The 18,396-nt window shown below is 45.4% G+C and overlaps 1 protein-coding gene across 4 annotated transcripts in view; it reads right to left on the bottom strand.

The window, feature by feature from the left end:
• The window catches only part of ADAMTSL3 (ADAMTS like 3), a 280,228-nt gene that overhangs the window by 146,756 nt on the left and 115,076 nt on the right, over window positions 1-18,396 (bottom strand). For all 4 annotated transcript variants that reach the window (XM_060282649.1, XM_060282651.1, XM_060282648.1 and 1 more), the window contains exon 6: window positions 14,616-14,852. In XM_060282649.1, the coding sequence (XP_060138632.1) occupies window positions 14,616-14,852 (237 nt within the window). The remainder of the gene's footprint in view (window positions 1-14,615; window positions 14,853-18,396) is intronic.

Here is an 18,396-nt window from a genome sequence, read left to right as displayed (position 1 = left end):
TGGCTCCGTCACCGAATTCAGCCGTCTAAAGTCCACCACAAGACGGCGCTGTTGCGTGTCTTTCTTGTCCACCCAGAAGACCGGGCTGCCCCCTGCTGCCTTGCTTTCCCTTATGAACCCCCGCTTGAGGTTCTTGTCGATGAAAGCGCGCAGATCCTCCAGCTCCTGGTCTGACATGGCGTACAGCTTGGCTGGGGGTATCGTCGCCCCTGGCACCAGGTTGATCTGGCAGTCAAAAGGCCTGTGCGGGGGTAGGTGGTCGGACTCCGCTTCGCTGAAGACCTCCTGCAGGTCCCAGTACTGCTTGGGTATTGCCTCACCCCCTTTGATATGCATGGTGGCCACCGTGGCTATCGGAGGCCCCTCCCCTGGTTGGTGCTGCATGCAATGTTCCAGACAAAAGTCCGACCCAAACGTGATGCACCTCTGGTGCCAACTGATGGAGGGGTCGTGGCGCGCCAGCCAGCTCATGCCCAAGACGATGGGGGGGTCTGAGATGGTGGTGACGTTGAACGCCAGTGTCTCTGAGTGCCTTCCCACCGTCATTCTCATGGGGGGGGTTTGATGTGTGATGGCCCCTCCCAGCAGCTCCCTGCCGTCAATGGTTGCCACGTGCAGAGGAAAATCCAACTGCAAAAGCTGGATTTGGTGCTCTTCTGCAAAGCTTCTCGAGAAGAAGTTGGCGGACGCCCCACTGTCAATTAAGGCGAGGACCGTCAGGGGATAGCCATTTGGGAGCGTTAGCGTCACTTCTAGAACCACTCCTGCTCTGGGAGGGGTGGGCTGGCTCTGCACCTCTCTGTGCGGGTGGGCGGGCTGGGGCTGTTGTCTGCTGACTGTGCCTGGCTGCTGCCCCTTGTCTCCTGCAGCCAGGCTTTCCCGTTTCCCTGCTGTGGTGCTGCGTCAGTGGGGGAGGGCACCACCGTTCCCGCCTTTCCTTGCCACTCCCTGCGATGTGGGCAGTCTCTGACGAGATGCTGGGGTGAGTTGCAGAGAAAGCAATTCCCGCCCCTTCCCTCCTTGCGTCTTGGCGCCGCTGGGGTTTGAAAAGCCCGCGCGCGCGCGCTATCAATCTGCATGGGCTCCTGGTCCTGGCTGGCTCCAGGCGTGGCTTGAAAGGGTTGTTGAGGGAGTGGCTTCTCCTGCGACCGTGGGAACCAAGCCCGCTTTGCGCGCGTCGCTTGCTTGTCGTTCCACCGGGATTCCTGCCTCACCCCCACCGCCAGAGCTGCTTTGCTCAGCTGATCCATAGTACTGGGCTTTGGACCTCTCGAGAGTTCATCCTTCACCTCCTCGCTCAAACCCAAGTAAAACGCAGCTTGCATGGGAGGCGAATCCAAAACCCACCCCAGTCTGTGCACCAGCATGGTGAATTTCGCCCAATATGCGCGAACTGTCATATTTCCTTGGCGTAAATTATGCAGTTCCTCCTTAGTCTGGTCCAAATGACTATCGGACGAATACATCGTCCTCAAACCTTCTAGAAATTGTTGGACATTTTTCATGCAAGGATTCTTGGTTGCGATTAATGGTCTTAGCCACTCCCTGGCTGCTCCGGTGAGATGTTCCACAATAAACGCTACTCTGTGCTCATCATCGGGGAACTCATTCTGGTGCAGCTCAAGAGCATACACGATCTCAGTCTCAAAGCCCTGAAACTCCTTCGGGTCTCCATTGAACTTGCTTACAAGGGTCCCTGCTCTCCTTCCTGGCAGCACTTGGACTTGGGGAGCCCCTCCCGCCTTGTTTTTCTCTGCATCCAGCTTGTTTTGGAGGTCTACCGCCACCGCCCTTAAATGCTGCTCTTTTTCCTGGAGCTCTCTCACCTGTTCCGCAAGTTGTAGCCGGTCGTCCTGGACCTTCTTAGTCTCCTCTTTAGCTGCCTTCAATTCTCCCTGCGCCTGCAGCGACAGCTGTTGCAGTTCTAGCTGGGCTTGCTCAGCGATCTGCCGCCACTTCTCCGCCTCTGACACGCTCATCCCGGCAACTCCAAAGTAGCCCAAAAATGATTAGGAGGTTGCTGTCACAGTGGCCGGAGTGGACTACTTCAGAGTAACGACGCTACGCAGCTCTGCATTTTATTCTTTTATTGGTGCTGCGTATTTACAGTGCTCAAGTCATTGCTATTTACACGGAGCGATGTTGTCAGTCGGTTTCAGAACCTCCTAATGGCTTTTGGCGCGTCTTTCTCCAACACAAAAGCTTTGGCAGACCCATCCTCTTGCCCCTCCTCTTCCTGCGTAATTCTGGAGTTGGGGGGATGGGTCTTCCCCCCTTACTTGCCCCTTCCTGTCCCACCTGGGACCCTGGCTCCTCTACCTTGCCTGAGCCTCGGACACGACTTCCTGCTTCCCCACTGGAATCGGAACTCTCCCTGCTTTCCCCTTTGCTCGGGGACGGGCTTGAACTCAGGAGGGGAGGGACTTCGCGATATCCCCTGTCCCTCACACACCCCATCCCTGAAAGAGCCAAAATTCCCACCCCATTTTCAGAACCTTCAAATAGGGCCACCAAAAGGGGGAGGAGGAGCATTTTTGCTTAGTCTTGCATCATGGCAAGACTTCGTCCCTCTTTGAGGTCATTGCATCTTGAGCCCTGTCTGTTATACATCACCCCCTCTTTTTCTTTTTGTCCTTATCTGTGAGGCAAAGCATCTTGGCACGTGTGCAACAGATAGCAGGGAATATAAAACAAGGCTCTGGGGATTTCTCTTTATGTCAATAGAGGCATGAGAATGAAATTTACCATGGGAAGTTCATGCTATAATGTACAGTTTCCCAGGCATGCTTGGTTTGCTGTAAATCATCTACTGAAGTCTGATCCTGCAACGCGGGGTTGTTAAGACTTCTTCAACCCCTTTTGCCTTTGAGAAGGTGTAGGCAATATGTTCATTTTCACAAGCAAGATAAAGTATCAGGGAGCAGGCAGACAAGAGTTAGTCGTGACAAGGTTGCCCATGCAACAATAAATTTGACAAATTTCATCTTTTTTTGGGGGGGGGAGCAACAAATGTACATACTGCAATGGGTATTGCTGGGCCAAAAAATTGCTCTGCGTTTTTTCCACCATTCTCTGTAAATTAATGAGAAAATAATAATATCAGAATTGCATTCAAAATTTATTAAAGTGAAGAGAACTTTTTTGTGAAAGCCCCATGGGTCAAATGCAGGGGATCTGTTTTGTTTATGTTTCCGTGTTTCTCCAAAAATAAGACACTGTCTTATATTTATTTTTCCTAAAAAAAAACCACGGTGACTTATTTTCAGGGGATGTCTTGTTTTTTTTATTAAGTATGGTACAGTTTAACCTACGAGGTTAAACTGCCTATCACTATGGCTTATTTTCGGGGTATGGCTTATTTTCGGGGTATGGCTTATTTTTTTGGTGAAACATGGTACTTTAGAAGTAACCAAGGGATATCGTGAGTGCCCCCTTTTCATTTTTACAAATTATCTGCATGTTAGGGGAAAGTAAGCAGAGAAATGTGTATGTCTATGAAAACAGTGCAAAAATACACAACTTGTAAGGAACGGACACAAAAATATAAACACATTTTCATGCAAGGGTTTTTCCTTTTTTTATAAAAAAGAAAGTCACAAACTGTTGTGGAAATAGGGGAAAAACTAAATTTAATAGCAGAGTAATCAGAAAGAGAGTGAAATCAAAGTCAACTGCTTCGTCCAACCCTGTGCCAGATTTGGGACCACAATCTTTTAAAAATGGATGCTAAAAGACTTGCTTGTTTAGACAAGCTTGTATTGGATTTGCTTTGCTTTTTATATAAAGCTTTTTGGTTCATTGCTCCTTTGAATGGGCTTCTGAAACATTTTAGATTGTATTGAGTTTCTCTAGTCGTTCTCCACTTTGTGAATCATTATATTGAAAGGTAGGCTATTAGGTTTCTAAACAAATACAGTAAATTTGTAAACTCTCACTCTAGGGTCAGTTTCTTTGCGATGTTGAGACGACAAAAAAAGGAACCCAAGGCAAACCTCTATCATAAACCTAAACCAATGCTTGTTATACATTGAGAAGAACTTTATGCTATGAAGAAACACGGGGGGGGGGATTCAATACATAAAATTAACTGCTTCTTAGAAAACAAACAAACAACCCTTCCCTGCAACACTCTCCATGTATTCTTTTTCATTTTGGGGGACCAACAGCTAGAGAATGTTTCCACATTCTGCAAAGCCACTTCCATCACATAAAACAGAGTGCTTCAGAAATATTAAATTCTCATTAAAGAATGAACTGAAGCATGGAGGGGCAGCTTAAGAGATTACAAGACCACCTACGAGAGAAGGGTGCAAGTGGGTCTCCTAACCGACCACTGTTATGGATCCAAAACACATCCAGAACACAAAACGTCCATTGACTCAAGAGGGAACTGGGTTGGGCTCTGCTATGGCTTGGCGCATTCCCCCCCCCTTTTTTTAAAAGGAAACTTACACAAATACATAACCAAAAAGAGAGCAACTTAAATTATCACCTGATTTTTTTCCGATTGTGCACGTAACATTTGCTTTTTACACCCTTTGTGTGGCCCATGTAAACCGCATGCTCAACCCCTGAAGTTTCAGAAGCTTTTGCAAACCGAAGTCAGTCCATTCACTGAAACGTTGGCCACACAAGTAGTTTCGAACGAAACCAATATCACTGATGCACACTGCTTCTGCTTACAATGAAAACCAGCCCAAAACACAGTGGCCCATTCGCATAATTAAAAAACAACAACAACCAAGCCTAACCATTAGCCATATTCCAAAACTCTGAATAAAGGTAGTCATTTTAGCCACTGCACTGGCACTGTTCCCAAAAGACATGGCGAAGCTATTAACTTATTTTATTTAGAATACTTATATGCCACCCTTCAAAGGAGCTACAGTAGATGCTCGGGTTGCGAATGTGATCCGTGCGGGAGGCATGTTCACAACCCGCAGCGCTGCATCTGCACATGCCGCGATTCGGCTCTTCTGCGCATGCGCAAAGCGCAATTTAGTGCTTCTGCACATGCACTGAAACCTGGAAGTAACCCGTTCAGGTACTTCCGGGTTCGCACAGTGCGCATCCCGAAAAGACGCAACCTGAAGCGTCTGTAACCTGAGGTATGACTGTACTAGGATTTTTAAAAAATCTTATACCATATTTTAGGGTCTATAGCTCTACTTACCACACTTTTCCACTTTGCTACTCCCTCAGACAGTTATAGAGTAGCCGTCTATTTAACAACTTGCATGGCAGATACATAGGAAGGGATTTGGGGGGGGGGGTTCAATTCAGTTTATATTTACAGGTGAAGCTAACTAATGTGCACTTTCCAAAGTAATATGAGCAGAAAAAGACAGCCATCCATCAAAATTCACACCTCTCTGAATATTGCAATACACTTCTCCAGCCAAGTAATGCATTCAGAAATGCTCACAGTAAGGCAGCGTGCATTGTAATGTACATATTAATGAAAATAACATGGATAAACGCATTATATTAGGGAAAGTGCTTTGCAAAAATGTGTACATTAGGGGAAATAGCAAACACAAAATGCACATTAGGACAAATTCGCACCGATGAATTGTCATGAGGACTTTTGAAAATAATAATCGCAATCTGATGTGGAAATTGAGCATAATTCAAAAATGGATAAACTGAGAAAAAGCGAGAATGATGTATTCTCCTATCCCTAATGACCAGCACAGTAACTAAGCAGGTTAGAGGAGGGATGAGTCTCCCTTTGCCTCCTCTGCCAATCTGGCTGATAAAATACAACTTTTAAATTAGTCTGGGAAGAGGTTAGTAGCCTGCATTCCTATGCAAGTTGCAGCTTTCCTTCCTCCTCAGTAAGCACAGAAATACAGGCTGCTTTCCTTTCAACAGGCTAGTAACTTTTGTAGGATTATTTACAAGACCGCCTTAGATTACACCCATCAAATACTCTGCAGCTGCATTAAAAGTCTAGGGAAGTGTGACATTTGAGGCACTGCCACTGTGGAGATCCCCACAACTCAGGGGTTTCTGTGTCTGCTTCCACAAACAGCATTTGCATACCAAGTGAGCAGCTATTTCACATAAGAGGAAGGAAGGCTTCCTCACAGAAACTGTGCTGGTCTATGATCGGACAATCTTCTTTGGTGGCAGGGCCGATGCAATGTATAGGACAGACTCATCCCATCACTGGAATGGAGATGTCAGGGATACTCAACGTAAGAATGGTCCTGTTGGGCGATGCCAGTAGCCAGTCAAATGTCTGTGGGAAGCCTGCAGGCAGGACCTGAGCATAACAGCGATTTCCCCTCCTGCAGTTTCCATAACCTGGTATTCAGTGGAGATAAAGGTAAAGGACCCTTGACAGTTAAGTCCAGTTGCGAATGACTTTGGGATTGCGGTGCTCATTTCGCTTTACTGGCTGAGGGAGCCGACTTTGTCCACAGACAGTTTTTTCCGGGTCATGTGGCCAGCATGACTAAGCCACTTCTGGCGAACCAGAGCAGCACACAGAAATGCCATTTACCTTCCCGCCGGAGCAGTACCTATTTATCTACTTGCACTTTGATGTGCTTTCGAACTGCTAGGTGGGCAGGAGCAGGGACCGAGCAATAGGAGCTCACCCTGTCACGGGGATTCGAACCACCGACCTTCTGATCGGCAAGCCCTCCCGCGTCCCTATCAGTGGAGATAGAACATCATTATTAGCAGACATCCTCTATGAACTGATCTAATCCTCTTTTCAAGTTTATGGCCATCACCACCACTGCTTCTGCTGAGAATGAATTCCCTACTTTATGTGCTGTATGGAGGAATACTCCCTTTCCCCCTTTCCTGAATCTTCTAACATTTAGCGTCACTGGGTGTGTCCACACATTTTAGCACTGTAAGAGGGCAGCTCCAGTATCGTCTTGGCTGACTTGCAGCAGCCGCCCAGAGTTTCTAACTGGGGACATTCCCAGCCCTACCTGGGGATACTAGGGATTGAACCTGGGGTCTTTTGCATGTAAAGCATTTTGTTTACCACTGAGCTATGGCCCCCTTCCTGTTAATTTATTTAAACGTATGTTTATATTTATGCATGCATGCCAAGCGAAAGCAAAATGGAGTGTGTGTGTGTGTTTCCAAGCAAGGATCTAAGAAAAATAGCTCCAAATAAGTAAACAAGCAGGCAATCAATTCAACATCTCAAGAGATAAAAGAGATGCAAAAACAGAGCAATTTGAGGCATGCTGAGGAAGTTGCTGAGATACAGTTTCCACCAGTGGTAAATGCTGACTATATACAAGCCCTTCTATTTGCTTTTTTTTTACGTTTTATACCTTCCCTTCGGCTTATACAGACCTGCATCAATCTGCTCTTTTGTAGCGAGGACGTTTTAGCTATCTTGCTGATGAGAGAGGTTTCCCAAAACTCTGACCCATTTTAACATAGGAACTCCTAAATATTTTATTTGGTAACAAGAGTCAGGCAATGGCAGACAAAGTCATGATTGAGTGGTCTGGCTGATCTGAGCCTCGCACTCTCAAGGGGACACCAAAATAACTTTCCCAGAAACTTTCCCCTCCTCTGCAACCCCTTTCAGATTTTTACTCCCTCAGTAGCAAAACTCAGCCCCTTGGAGAGTTTGCATCCATGGTTCTTCATTTCCTCTGATAAGGACCTTGTTTGCTTTGAATCCATGTGTGAAGTGGAATGCAAATGACGGGGCGGGGTGGGGGTGGGGGGTAGAGAAGAGTTATGGGGATGAGTGCCAAAAAATTACGCACGGTGCCCCAAAAAAGACATTCTATTAGAAGCAGAATGGAGAGTGGGAGGGAGAACTAGCGATGCGTAGCAAGCCTACCGAAGACCCTTCGATGTTATGAAAACAGATGGAAGTGAAATCATGCTTGTGTTAAAAGGCTTGATAGGTCGCTGTGTGACTTGCCAAAGATTTGGAGACAAGAAATGAGCGAAAGCAGCAGCCACTGGGAAAGAGGGGTAGAAATCCTATTTCCTCTTTAGCAAATGTTTTGTTGCTCCCAGGTACAAAGGCAACTATATGTGCATCGGCAAGGCAACATGTTTATTTAGACGAGTTAACTTTTTTTTAAAAAAAATCTTCGCCAAGCTCTCAGTAGCCAGTGCCAAGCGGCTGTCAGGGCTCAGCAGAATAGAGCTTGCAAGCCTTGATTCTGACGGCACTCTATTTTTGCTTGACTTGCACTCTATGACAGCTGCTGGCCGCCACATTTTAAAAATTATTTTTACAGGAAAGACGATAATATTGATGGTTGAATGCCTCTTTCTAAACTAGGAAAGGTAAACATGCCAGATTCTAGGAAAACTTCCAAATGGCACTTTTTAATTATTATTGGAAGGAGGGTTGCCATCCCCAAAGGATATTTTTTTAAAAAAAAACCAAAATCATTAGCTAGGTCCCATAAAATCACGAAATATGCTTTATTGTGGCCTCAATTCATAGGTGCCACAAGAAATGCTCTACGTATAAGTCCAGTCCCTACAGCAGGGAACTATGAGAGATGGGCAGATCATGTAGTGCATTCCCATGACAGTGCTGAGCCGCTGAACAGCACCCGGAAGTGGTATCTTATGACAGTCATATTGCAGAAGCAGCATGGCTTCTGTAGGGTAGGTCCTGTCTCAGAACCTAAGAAGGGATCCAGGAAATAACAGGCCAGTTAGCTTAATGTATGTCCTGGGAAAACTTGTAAAAAGTATTGCTAAAGACTAAACAAAAACACAAGCTTATAGAAGATCCAGGAGGGAGAAAGATTGTTTTCTGCTGCTCCAGAGAAGCGGACACGGAGCAATGGATTCAAACTTCAAGAAAGAAGATTCCACCTAAACATTAGGAAGAACTTCCTGAGAGTAAGAGCTGTTCGGCAGTGGAATTTGCTACCAAGGAGTCTGGTGGAGTCTCCTTCTTTGGAGGTCTTTAAGCAGAGGCTTGACAAGCATATGTCAATAATGCTTTGATGGTGTTTCCTGCTTGGCAGGGGGTTGGACTGGATGGCCCTTGTGGTCTCTTCCAACTCTATGATTCTATGATTCCAGTCTTGTTGAAGCAGAACCAGCATAATAGAATAAATGATGCAAGAAGGGAAACTGCAGCCCAAGATAGGAAAAAGAGAGGTGGTAAGGGAACACCTAGCTACTTTTAAATGAATTCAAATTAGGGACTGATGAGCTGCACCCAAGGGTACTAAGGAAGCTTGCATACGTAATCTCAGAGCCCCTGTCTATAATATTTGAGAATTCTCGGAGAACAGGTGAGGTCACTACAGACTGGAGGCAGGCAATTTTTGTCCCCATCTTCAAAAAGAAAACTGACCAATGAGCTTGACGTCAATACCAGGAAAGGTTATAGAACAGGCAATCAAGTGTGAGCACTTATGTCAGGGGGACTCCCTATAGGGAGCCTCCCCCCCCCATCATCCTGACCAGCACTTCGCCCAGCGAGAGAGGGAGCAGCAGGTCAGGCGGGGGGAATGAGGAGTGGAGCGGAATGGAGGAGGGACGGCTCAGCGATGTATCAGAGCCTCCGCACTGCCCTAGCCAACAAGTGGAAGAGGGAGCACAGCTGCTTCCGGCACCCGAATTGAGGCGCGCGCCCAAACGCAAGGTTAGAGGGTGGCGTTTCGGGGTGCCCAAGCTTTTATGCTGGCCCCGAAGCAGAAGGGCGCCATTGCCGGATTCTGCGAGTGTCTAGGAGGTAATGTTTTCTGCTATCTCTGCACTGTAAATAGTATGCACAATAAAACCATTAAAGACAGAACGGACTGTAGCGTCTTTACTCGGGAATAGCCGCAACAATCCCCTGACAACTTAGAAAAGGATTCTTGTGATTACCGTAATAAGACCCAGCATGGGTTTCTGTAAAAGAAAAACAAAAAACCTCATGACAGACAAATCTCTTTCCTTTTTTTTTTTATAGAGTTACAAACTTGGTGGATCAGGGGAATGCTGTGGACATAGTATACAGTTGTACCTTGGTTGATGAACGCCTTGCAACTTGAACGTTTAGACTCCCGGACGCCGCAAACCCAGAAGTGAGTGTTCCAGTTTGCGAACGTTCTATGGAAGCCGGACGTCCAATGGGGCTTCTGCAGCTTCCGATTAGCTGCAGGAACTTCCTGCAGCCAATCAGAAGCCACGCCTTGGTTTCCAAATGTTTTGGAAGTCAAACGGACTTCCGGAACGGATTCCGTTCTACTTTCGAGGTACAACTGTATCTTGATTTCAATAAGGCTTTTGACATGTGTTTAACATGTGTTAATGGGACGTGTTCTCTGTCTTGAATGCTTCCCCAGCTTCCAGTAAATACTCCCCAAACTAATGAACAGGTCAAGTAAATTCTTTTCAGTAAATAGAACTCTTGGCTCCTTAGGAGAGAAACCTCCTACTAGTCACTGAAGGTGTAATGGAGCTCTCTAAGAATTCCAGAGACAGGGCCCAGCACACTCTGTGCTTTGCCCAGCTGGCTGCCACTCCAAAGTCAAAATAGTAGAGACTAAATGTAAGTGCTTCTCCGCACAACACAGAATGCTGCGCCCTCCTTCACTTAGGAAAGATGCTATAAATATAGAAGCAAACATAAAGGAATCTGCATTTGCCAAATGCCAGTAGAGACATTGTTTTTCCTATTCTAAAAATGACAGAAGGGGAAATGGCAAGAAGGGAGGGTGCTTTCTCCTTAGGTGCGACATGCTGGCTTTTAAGAGAAGCGGCTGAACTACTGCGTGCCAGAATGATTGGTAGGTATGAGTGAAGAACACATTAAAATCACATAAAAACCCTGTGCAATACATAGTAAGGTTGTCGTAATCCCAACGCTAGGCTTTTGCCAAATGTCTCACTTTTTCCCTGAGTGCACACCTACTCTGCACATCAACCATGTCAAGTGTTTTTTGAGTTGTGCACGTTCCTGCATTTAATAAAGCAGTAGCTACTTTGTGGAGAGGAGACTAATTGCAAAACCATACACATCCTACATAAATTCATTCCCGTATAAAAACCAAGAGGGAGAGGAGAAAGTCCCCTTGGCTAATGGGGCACCATCAAGGTTGGCAAACTTGGAATGTGGCTTTCTTCCCCCACCCCTCAAATTCTGCATCTATATGCATGGATAATAAAACATTTTGTTTTTCAAGGTTGATTCATTGCTGGCACCACATAGCCAAATCTGCATATCCAGTAACCCACTGGTCCTGTTTAGCTGGATTTATTGCTCTTCTTCATGTATGGCTCTAAATCTGAATAAAATAGTGTTTCCTATTTAACCAACATACTCAGATCTTTCACAGTTTCGCTGGTTTGTTCTGGTGATAATAATTCCCTACCTATCGTGAGGCTCTTTATCCTACCACCATTAGCGGTGAGTTTTTTGGGTGGTGTCGCAATTTTACATGGTAATCGTATGCAGATCCCATAAATAAAATCACATGGATTGTCATTGCCGATTGAATTAAGAATCAATGTGGGGAAACAGGTTCAGACTGTAGATCAATGGTACAGCACATGGGTTATGGCCAATGCTAGTCCTACTTAAGAGTAGACTCACTGAAATCAATGGACATGACTAATTTGGGATCATTAATTTAAATGGGTATACTGTGGGTAGGATTTAGCTAGCTTCAACCCTGTGTGTCCTGCACCGACCTTGACAAAAGCCCACAGGGCATGCATCAACAAGGCAAGCCTATTATTTCAGCACCATAGAAAGCTCCAAGTGAACAACTTACTCCAGTGAAGTGTAAGGCTTGACTGAAGCCTTTGATACAGTCATACCTCGGGTTAAGTACACTTCAGTTTGAGTACTTTCAGTTTAAGTACTCCACAGACCCAGAAGTGTTTCCTTCTGGGTTCTGCGGCGCGCGCATGCGCAGAAGCGATCTGCACGGTTCGCGCATGCGCAGAAGAAGCACTCTATCAAAGCTTCGCGCACGATCGCTGCTCGGATTAAGTACTTTTCAGGGTGCGACTGGCAGCCCGGAACCAATTAAGTTCTTAGCCCAAGGTACCACTGGCCAGATCACCCCTTCCAAGCCCTGCCTTTTCTTTGAAAAGTGGATAGCCTTAAAGGGGCAGAGCTTTGGCTTGGAACCTAGTACTCCTGCTCCTATCGGACAATTCCCTCTAGGCCCATGGCCTACACTGATGGCCTGACATTGGGATGGGAGTCAGTGGTGTGGAGAGTGCCAGTTTCTCGGGGCATGCAGACTCCAAGGGCACAGCTGTCCTGATTCAGGGTTTGTGGCTCAAGGCCCTCAATCCGACGGTCTCCAGCACGGGACTGGGCATGATGCAGTGTCCTGAGTTGATCTCAATCTCCTGTGTCAACAGTGCTACTTGACTGACAGAACTGGCCGGCCCCCTTCTTGTCCAAGCTGCTGCTCAGAGTGACAATATGCATTGCAAATAGAAGGTTCCAGGTTCAATCTCTAGAATCTCCCATTCAAATGGACATATAGCAGACGGTAATAAGAAAGGCCTGTGCTTGAGTCCCTGAGAATTCTCAGCAGCCAATGCTGGACTGGAAGGACAAATAGAATGGTGTGGTAGAAAGACATGATCCATGAAGGACAACGTGGAGGACAGGATTTTTCTGAATGCCAGTTGCTGTAAACCACAGGAGAGGAGGGTGCTCATGTGCTTGGGTCCTGCTTACAAACTACTCATAAGCATCTGACTGGCCATTGCAAGAACAAGATGCTGGTTTAGATTGGCTTCATTCAGCAGGCCCCTTCTTGTGTTCTTAAGCAATTTCTTTTCTTCCAGGGTACCTAGCTATTTATTTTCTATGCCACCTTTCATCCAAGGATCATAGGGCAGTTTACAGCATGCATGCATACATACATACATTAATAAAAATAATACCCCCTCCCCCACAGTTCAGAAAGCCACAGATTGTCTAACTAGTGAAAAGCCTGAGAGAAGAGGAATGCTTTTGCCTGGCACCTAAAGATATGCAATGAAGGCATCAGGCAAGCTTCCTTGGAGAGAGCATCCCACATGGATGGTGAGGGCAAGGGAGACAAATGGTACCCAAGAAGCAATTAAACCAAACTGTAAAGTTTAATGGATTCTATCCAACTAAATTATTCTCAGAGTAGAGCCATAGAAGTTAATGAACCTGTTAGTCACGTCCAATAACTTCAGTGGGTCTCCTCTGAGTAGGACTAGCAGTGGATAAAACCCAGTGGAGTATTTTTCTTCCCCCTGTTCTATTCTTGAAACAAGGATTAAAAAGCTGAGTCCTGTTTACTGACCTAAGAGCTCGAGTTTTATGCATTTTGGAAAGAGAAATAAAATGTTGATTAAAACGAGAAAACAATAATGTGTCTTTAAGAGCAATAACCTACCTATGTGAGTGGGACGAGGGATGGCCATGAGGAAGAGACAGGATGAGATATTGGAGTGGCTACTGCTCGCTTTAGAATTGCCACTCTGGCCCCCAAGTAAAAAAAAATAGATTCCTCTTAAGAATGTGAGAATTGCCATACTGAGTTGGACCACAAATCCCACATTTTTCCCCTGGAGAGCTGGACTTGTCCCCGCCATATACCAAAGAACAAAACTTTCATAGAATCCCAGAATATCTCTAGATCCTGTTCCCTTGATGCTTAAAACACCTGTTTCCTGGAACTGCTAATTTTAACATGCAAGAGAAGAAGCTTGCTCCATAGGAACACGAGGTAATCACAACAACTGCGTTTAGGAATACTTGCAGCCAAGTCGCTACCGCTCTATTACTACCTGTCAGGTTTGAGGTGTTCCCTGGAGCACCCAGCGCCGCACACAATTTTTAAACTATCGAACGCTTCCAAAGGTTCACAAATTAGTCTAGACGTAAGGGGAGGAAACATGTCACACACACAAAACCCAACAGGCCACACTGCAAGCTGCACAGCCATCCGAACAGGAATAAACGCCCTGCTTTAAGGAGAGAATTGCATTCTACAAAATACTGCAGTTGGAGTGCGCAAGGGCCTGGTGACACCAGTAGGCAGCTATACCTGAAGCCGACCTGAGGCAGGTAGTCACCATATCCAGCTCCCTGCAGTCATTTGGGGGCTTGATCCAGCGGCCGATAACGGAAGCTTCTGGATTGCAGCAACATGCAGTGAGATACTGTTTGGTCCAGCAGTCAAATGTTCTACCAGCACAGTTGGGCACACCAGCATATTAGTGACAATATACACATTTTTGTACGCAGTTTCACCTAATATACAATTTCCCCCAAATATAATGTATCTTTGCATGCTGTTTTCACTAACACCTGCATTTACACGAGCATGTGACATGAGCACACGTGTTTCTGTACACATTACTCGGTGGGAGGAACCGCACTGCAAAAAGTGCGAATTCCAAAGGACGGCTGTGTTTCGGTTTGTGTGCTTCGCAAAGGGAGGATTAATTAAGCTGGCCTTTATCTGTGAACTGAATCCAATTTCTCCCCTATCCTTAGCCAAAGTTGACCACAGTGGGCTTTCCACCTGTGTTCACCCTATAAAAATGCCTTCCTTTTGCCAGCAGGCAAATCTGTTGTGGCAGGATCTTCTGAAGATGCGTGCTGTACTGCAGGGTATTAAATAAACAAGTAATCAAGTAGGTAAATGCTGCCGTACCTGGCATATGCCACTGATGCACATATCCAGAGATTTGGCATTGCAACGAGTACCATCCAGAACTTTGGGGGCAAGCTCCACCACCAAGGGTTTCCCCAAAGCTTGGCACTTGAGGGCACATGGAGAACCGGAATCATCATAGACGGGGATCCATGCATAAAAATGCCCATGGTACTTGACGTCATTGTAGGCTGAACACTGCTGAGCTCGAAAATCACCAGCATCTGAAGGGCAGTCCTGGAAAGAAAAGGAGAACAAGGTTTTCCTCCAAATCAAACGTCTCATTCCACAACTACAGCTGCATTTTTACTCTCCTGTTTACCCGCAAGCAAGCCTCATTTAACCAAACTGGACTTACAGTTGAGCAGGCATCTATAAGGTTGGAGTGTATATTATTCTTTTCCTGACTGATAGAGCACTCCAAGGCAGGTCTACTCAGAAGCAACTTTTACTGACAGGGCCGGCCCTAGGGTAGGGCTGGGGGGCGCAGTGCGCCGGGGGCGCGCGCCGCGCTGCACGAAGCGCCCGCCAGCCATTCGTGCTGGGAAACGGGGCGGGGGGGGCTGCGCCGGAGGGATTGTCGCACCACGGCGCCCAGGCGCCCGATATGCTTAAGACGGCTCTGTTTACTGAGCTCAGTGAAACTTACTTTTCAGTAAAATGTATATAAGACTGTAGCCTAGGCATAGGCAAACTCTGGCCCTCCAGATGTTTTGGGACTACAATTCCCATCATCCCTGACCACTGGTCCAGTTAGCTATGGATGATGGGAGTTGTAGTCCCAAAACATCTGGAGGGCTGAGTTTGCCGATGCCTGACATATAGCAAGGGAAGGATAGAAATGACTTCAAAAAACCACCATCATGTATTGCTTATGAATAATCCCTTCAACTTTTTTTTGCCATTATTTATTTGTTTGTCGCTTAGGTTAGCTAACAATATACCATAATTCTCTGATCTGGTATTTTAGACCAGTTGCATGCAATAAAGCAATCAACATAAATATATATAGTTTAGCCAAGTATAATCTGTAACAATTTAATATTGTGGGACTTAAGTAACCACAAAGTCAGCCGTTGCAGATTCTTCATAAATCAAAAGGGAGTGACATGAGAAATAAGACAGGGGGGGGGGGGACACACACATGCTAATAGACTTACTTTACTCAAATTACTCCTAACACTGCATGCTGCTGAATTGCCTCTTTTACTTGGTCATTACAACAGTGAAAAAATAAACTCCTGTATAAATAATTCACATTGCTGCCTTCTTTCTTTCATATTTATAAAGCTTGCAAGCTTGACCAAGTAAGCAAAATCCCATTATTTCCCTTGATGTTAAAAAATGTGTCTTCGTTTTATGTCAGGTCTAGCATGGCACTATGAGTAGATTTGGGGGGGGGAGCAGAGATCAGGAAATAGGAGCTAGATGATCCAGTTTAGGGCCCACGTTGGATGAAGGGAGGTGGCCTAGGTGCTTCAAGCGTTGTCGGAACTGGCGAGTGGAGAGCAATGAACAATAAGGTCAGGATATGGATACTTGGGAAAGTACAAGTGGGTTGTCAGAGAGAACCTTGCATTGTTTATGTTTTCAAGTCTGCAAATGATGCGCAATTGTTTTTACAGTGGCACCTCTAGTTATGAACTTAATTTGTTCTGGAGGTCCGTTCTTAACCTGAAAATGTTCTTAACTAGAAGTGTGCTTTCGCTAATGGGGCCTTGTGCTGCCGCTACGCCGCCAGCACACGATTTCTGTTCTCTTCCTGGGGCAAAGTTCTCAACTCGAGGTAACTCTTCCAGGTTAGCGGAGTTTGTAACCTGATGTGTTTGTAACCTGAGGCGTTTGTAACTCGAGGTACCACTGTACACTGTTTTGATGTTTCCTTTAAATTGAAATGAATGTCAGTTGTGTAGGTTACATAAACAGTTGCATACATTATGTAATTTATGTATCAATATTTTTCCATCTATAACACGCCCCCCCCCATGTATAAGATGACCCCTATTTTGGGGGACTCAAATTTAAGAAAATGGGGGGAGAGGGGAGGGGGGAATTGCCCATGGTTGTTGAGCTTTTTGGGGGTGGGAATGCCGAAAATTACTAATCCAACTGACAAACGCCGCTGAAGACAACAAGCGTGTGCCTGCTCACCAACAGCAGCCACTAATCACCCACCAAATCGCCGCTGACAAGCTCCTACTCGCGGCTGCAACCAATCACTCGTTCCCCCCATGCACTATCCGTGTATAAGACTGTTTTTAAACATTATTTCATAGTTTTAAAAAACCCTCGTCTTATACAAGGAAAAGTACAGTGGTACCTCGACTTCCGAAGGTTTCGACTCACGAAGTCAGTAAACCCGGAAGTATTTTCGCCGCATGCGCGTTCTGTGCCTGCGCAGAAGCAGTGCACGTGGTCTGCACATGTGCAAAGCGCAAAATCGCGCTTAGCGCATGCGCAAAATGGACGCTTCGACATCCGAAGGTTTCGACTTACGAAGAGCGCCGCGGAACGGATCGCCTTCGTAAGCCGAGGTACCACCGTACAGTAATTTAAATAGGATTACATGAGCAACATAGCATTCCGTAAAAACTAAACTGCAAGAGAATTTAAGCAGACCCGATTGTGACAAGTACACGTCAGAAGGGAAATCACTGGCTTCTTATATCTGTTGCTGCTACATGTTTGGCATCATGTAAAGACAATGCAGTTCTTGCTTCAGAGATACTGAGTTTACCCAATTGCTAATTTAAGGTCAGCCCCAGGTTGCAGGCTGGGGTTAAAGAATGCAAAAGTCCTGCTGGATCAGGCCAAGGGTCCACCTAGTACGGCATCCTGTTCTCCCATTGGCTGGCCAGATGCCTACAAGCTGGACATGAGCACAATAGGACTCTGCCCACCTGCAATTCCCATCAACTGGTATTCAGAGGCATAAAGGCAGGTCCAGCACCTGAAAAACTGAAAGGCCCCTGCATTACCATATAGCAAAACGAGGAATTATTTAACTGTTATTATTCAATTAATGCAATGAGTGCTTGGGATTGAAAAGACACAAGGGCAAGGTATGAGTTTATGTGGAAAATATGGATTAATACAATGTTTTGTTTTGTTTTGTTTTAAAGTATTTATTATTATTTTTGCTAAATGAGGGCCAAGTCGTGTTGGCAAATGCACAGCAGGCTTCTTGGCATAGAAGGACGTAAGATTTATGTGGAAATGGCCTAAATAAGTGTGCCCCCCCCTATGAATAGGACCCATAAGGATTATCTTAAACAGTTCCATATTCTGCACATCATAGCATTAGAATGTAGCCGTATATATATATATATATAGAAATGGAAATATAAAACACAGGGCTTAAGAAAGATTGAAAAATCTCATTGGGCACTATATAAAAGAATAGCTTATGTAGTTCATTTTGATGAGATACCCATAAAAACATCTTAAGGCATACATATATTTTTATTTTAAAAGCAAGCAGGTGAACAGCAGTGGTTAATAATCCCAGAAAACGCTTTTGTTGGTAACCGCAAATCCATTTTATGATTGAAATATCATTAATATTATTCTGAGACCTACTTATTCCACTTGACTCTTCTGATCTTTACTATTTATACACTTACAAATCCAGATGAAATCAATTTCATGGTAAAATGATTCTTGTTGTTTTAATAAAAACGACATTTGTATTCTCTAGGTGGATTTTAGGGGTGTACTGTATCAAGGAGTGAAGCAGCCTTTGCAGACAAATCAATTATGCAATGTTATATACTACCGTATT

The sequence above is a fragment of the Zootoca vivipara genome, chromosome 14 (genome assembly GCF_963506605.1).
Source record: "Zootoca vivipara chromosome 14, rZooViv1.1, whole genome shotgun sequence".
NCBI lineage: Eukaryota > Metazoa > Chordata > Lepidosauria > Squamata > Lacertidae > Zootoca > Zootoca vivipara.
This window is presented reverse-complemented; position numbering and strand designations above follow the sequence as displayed.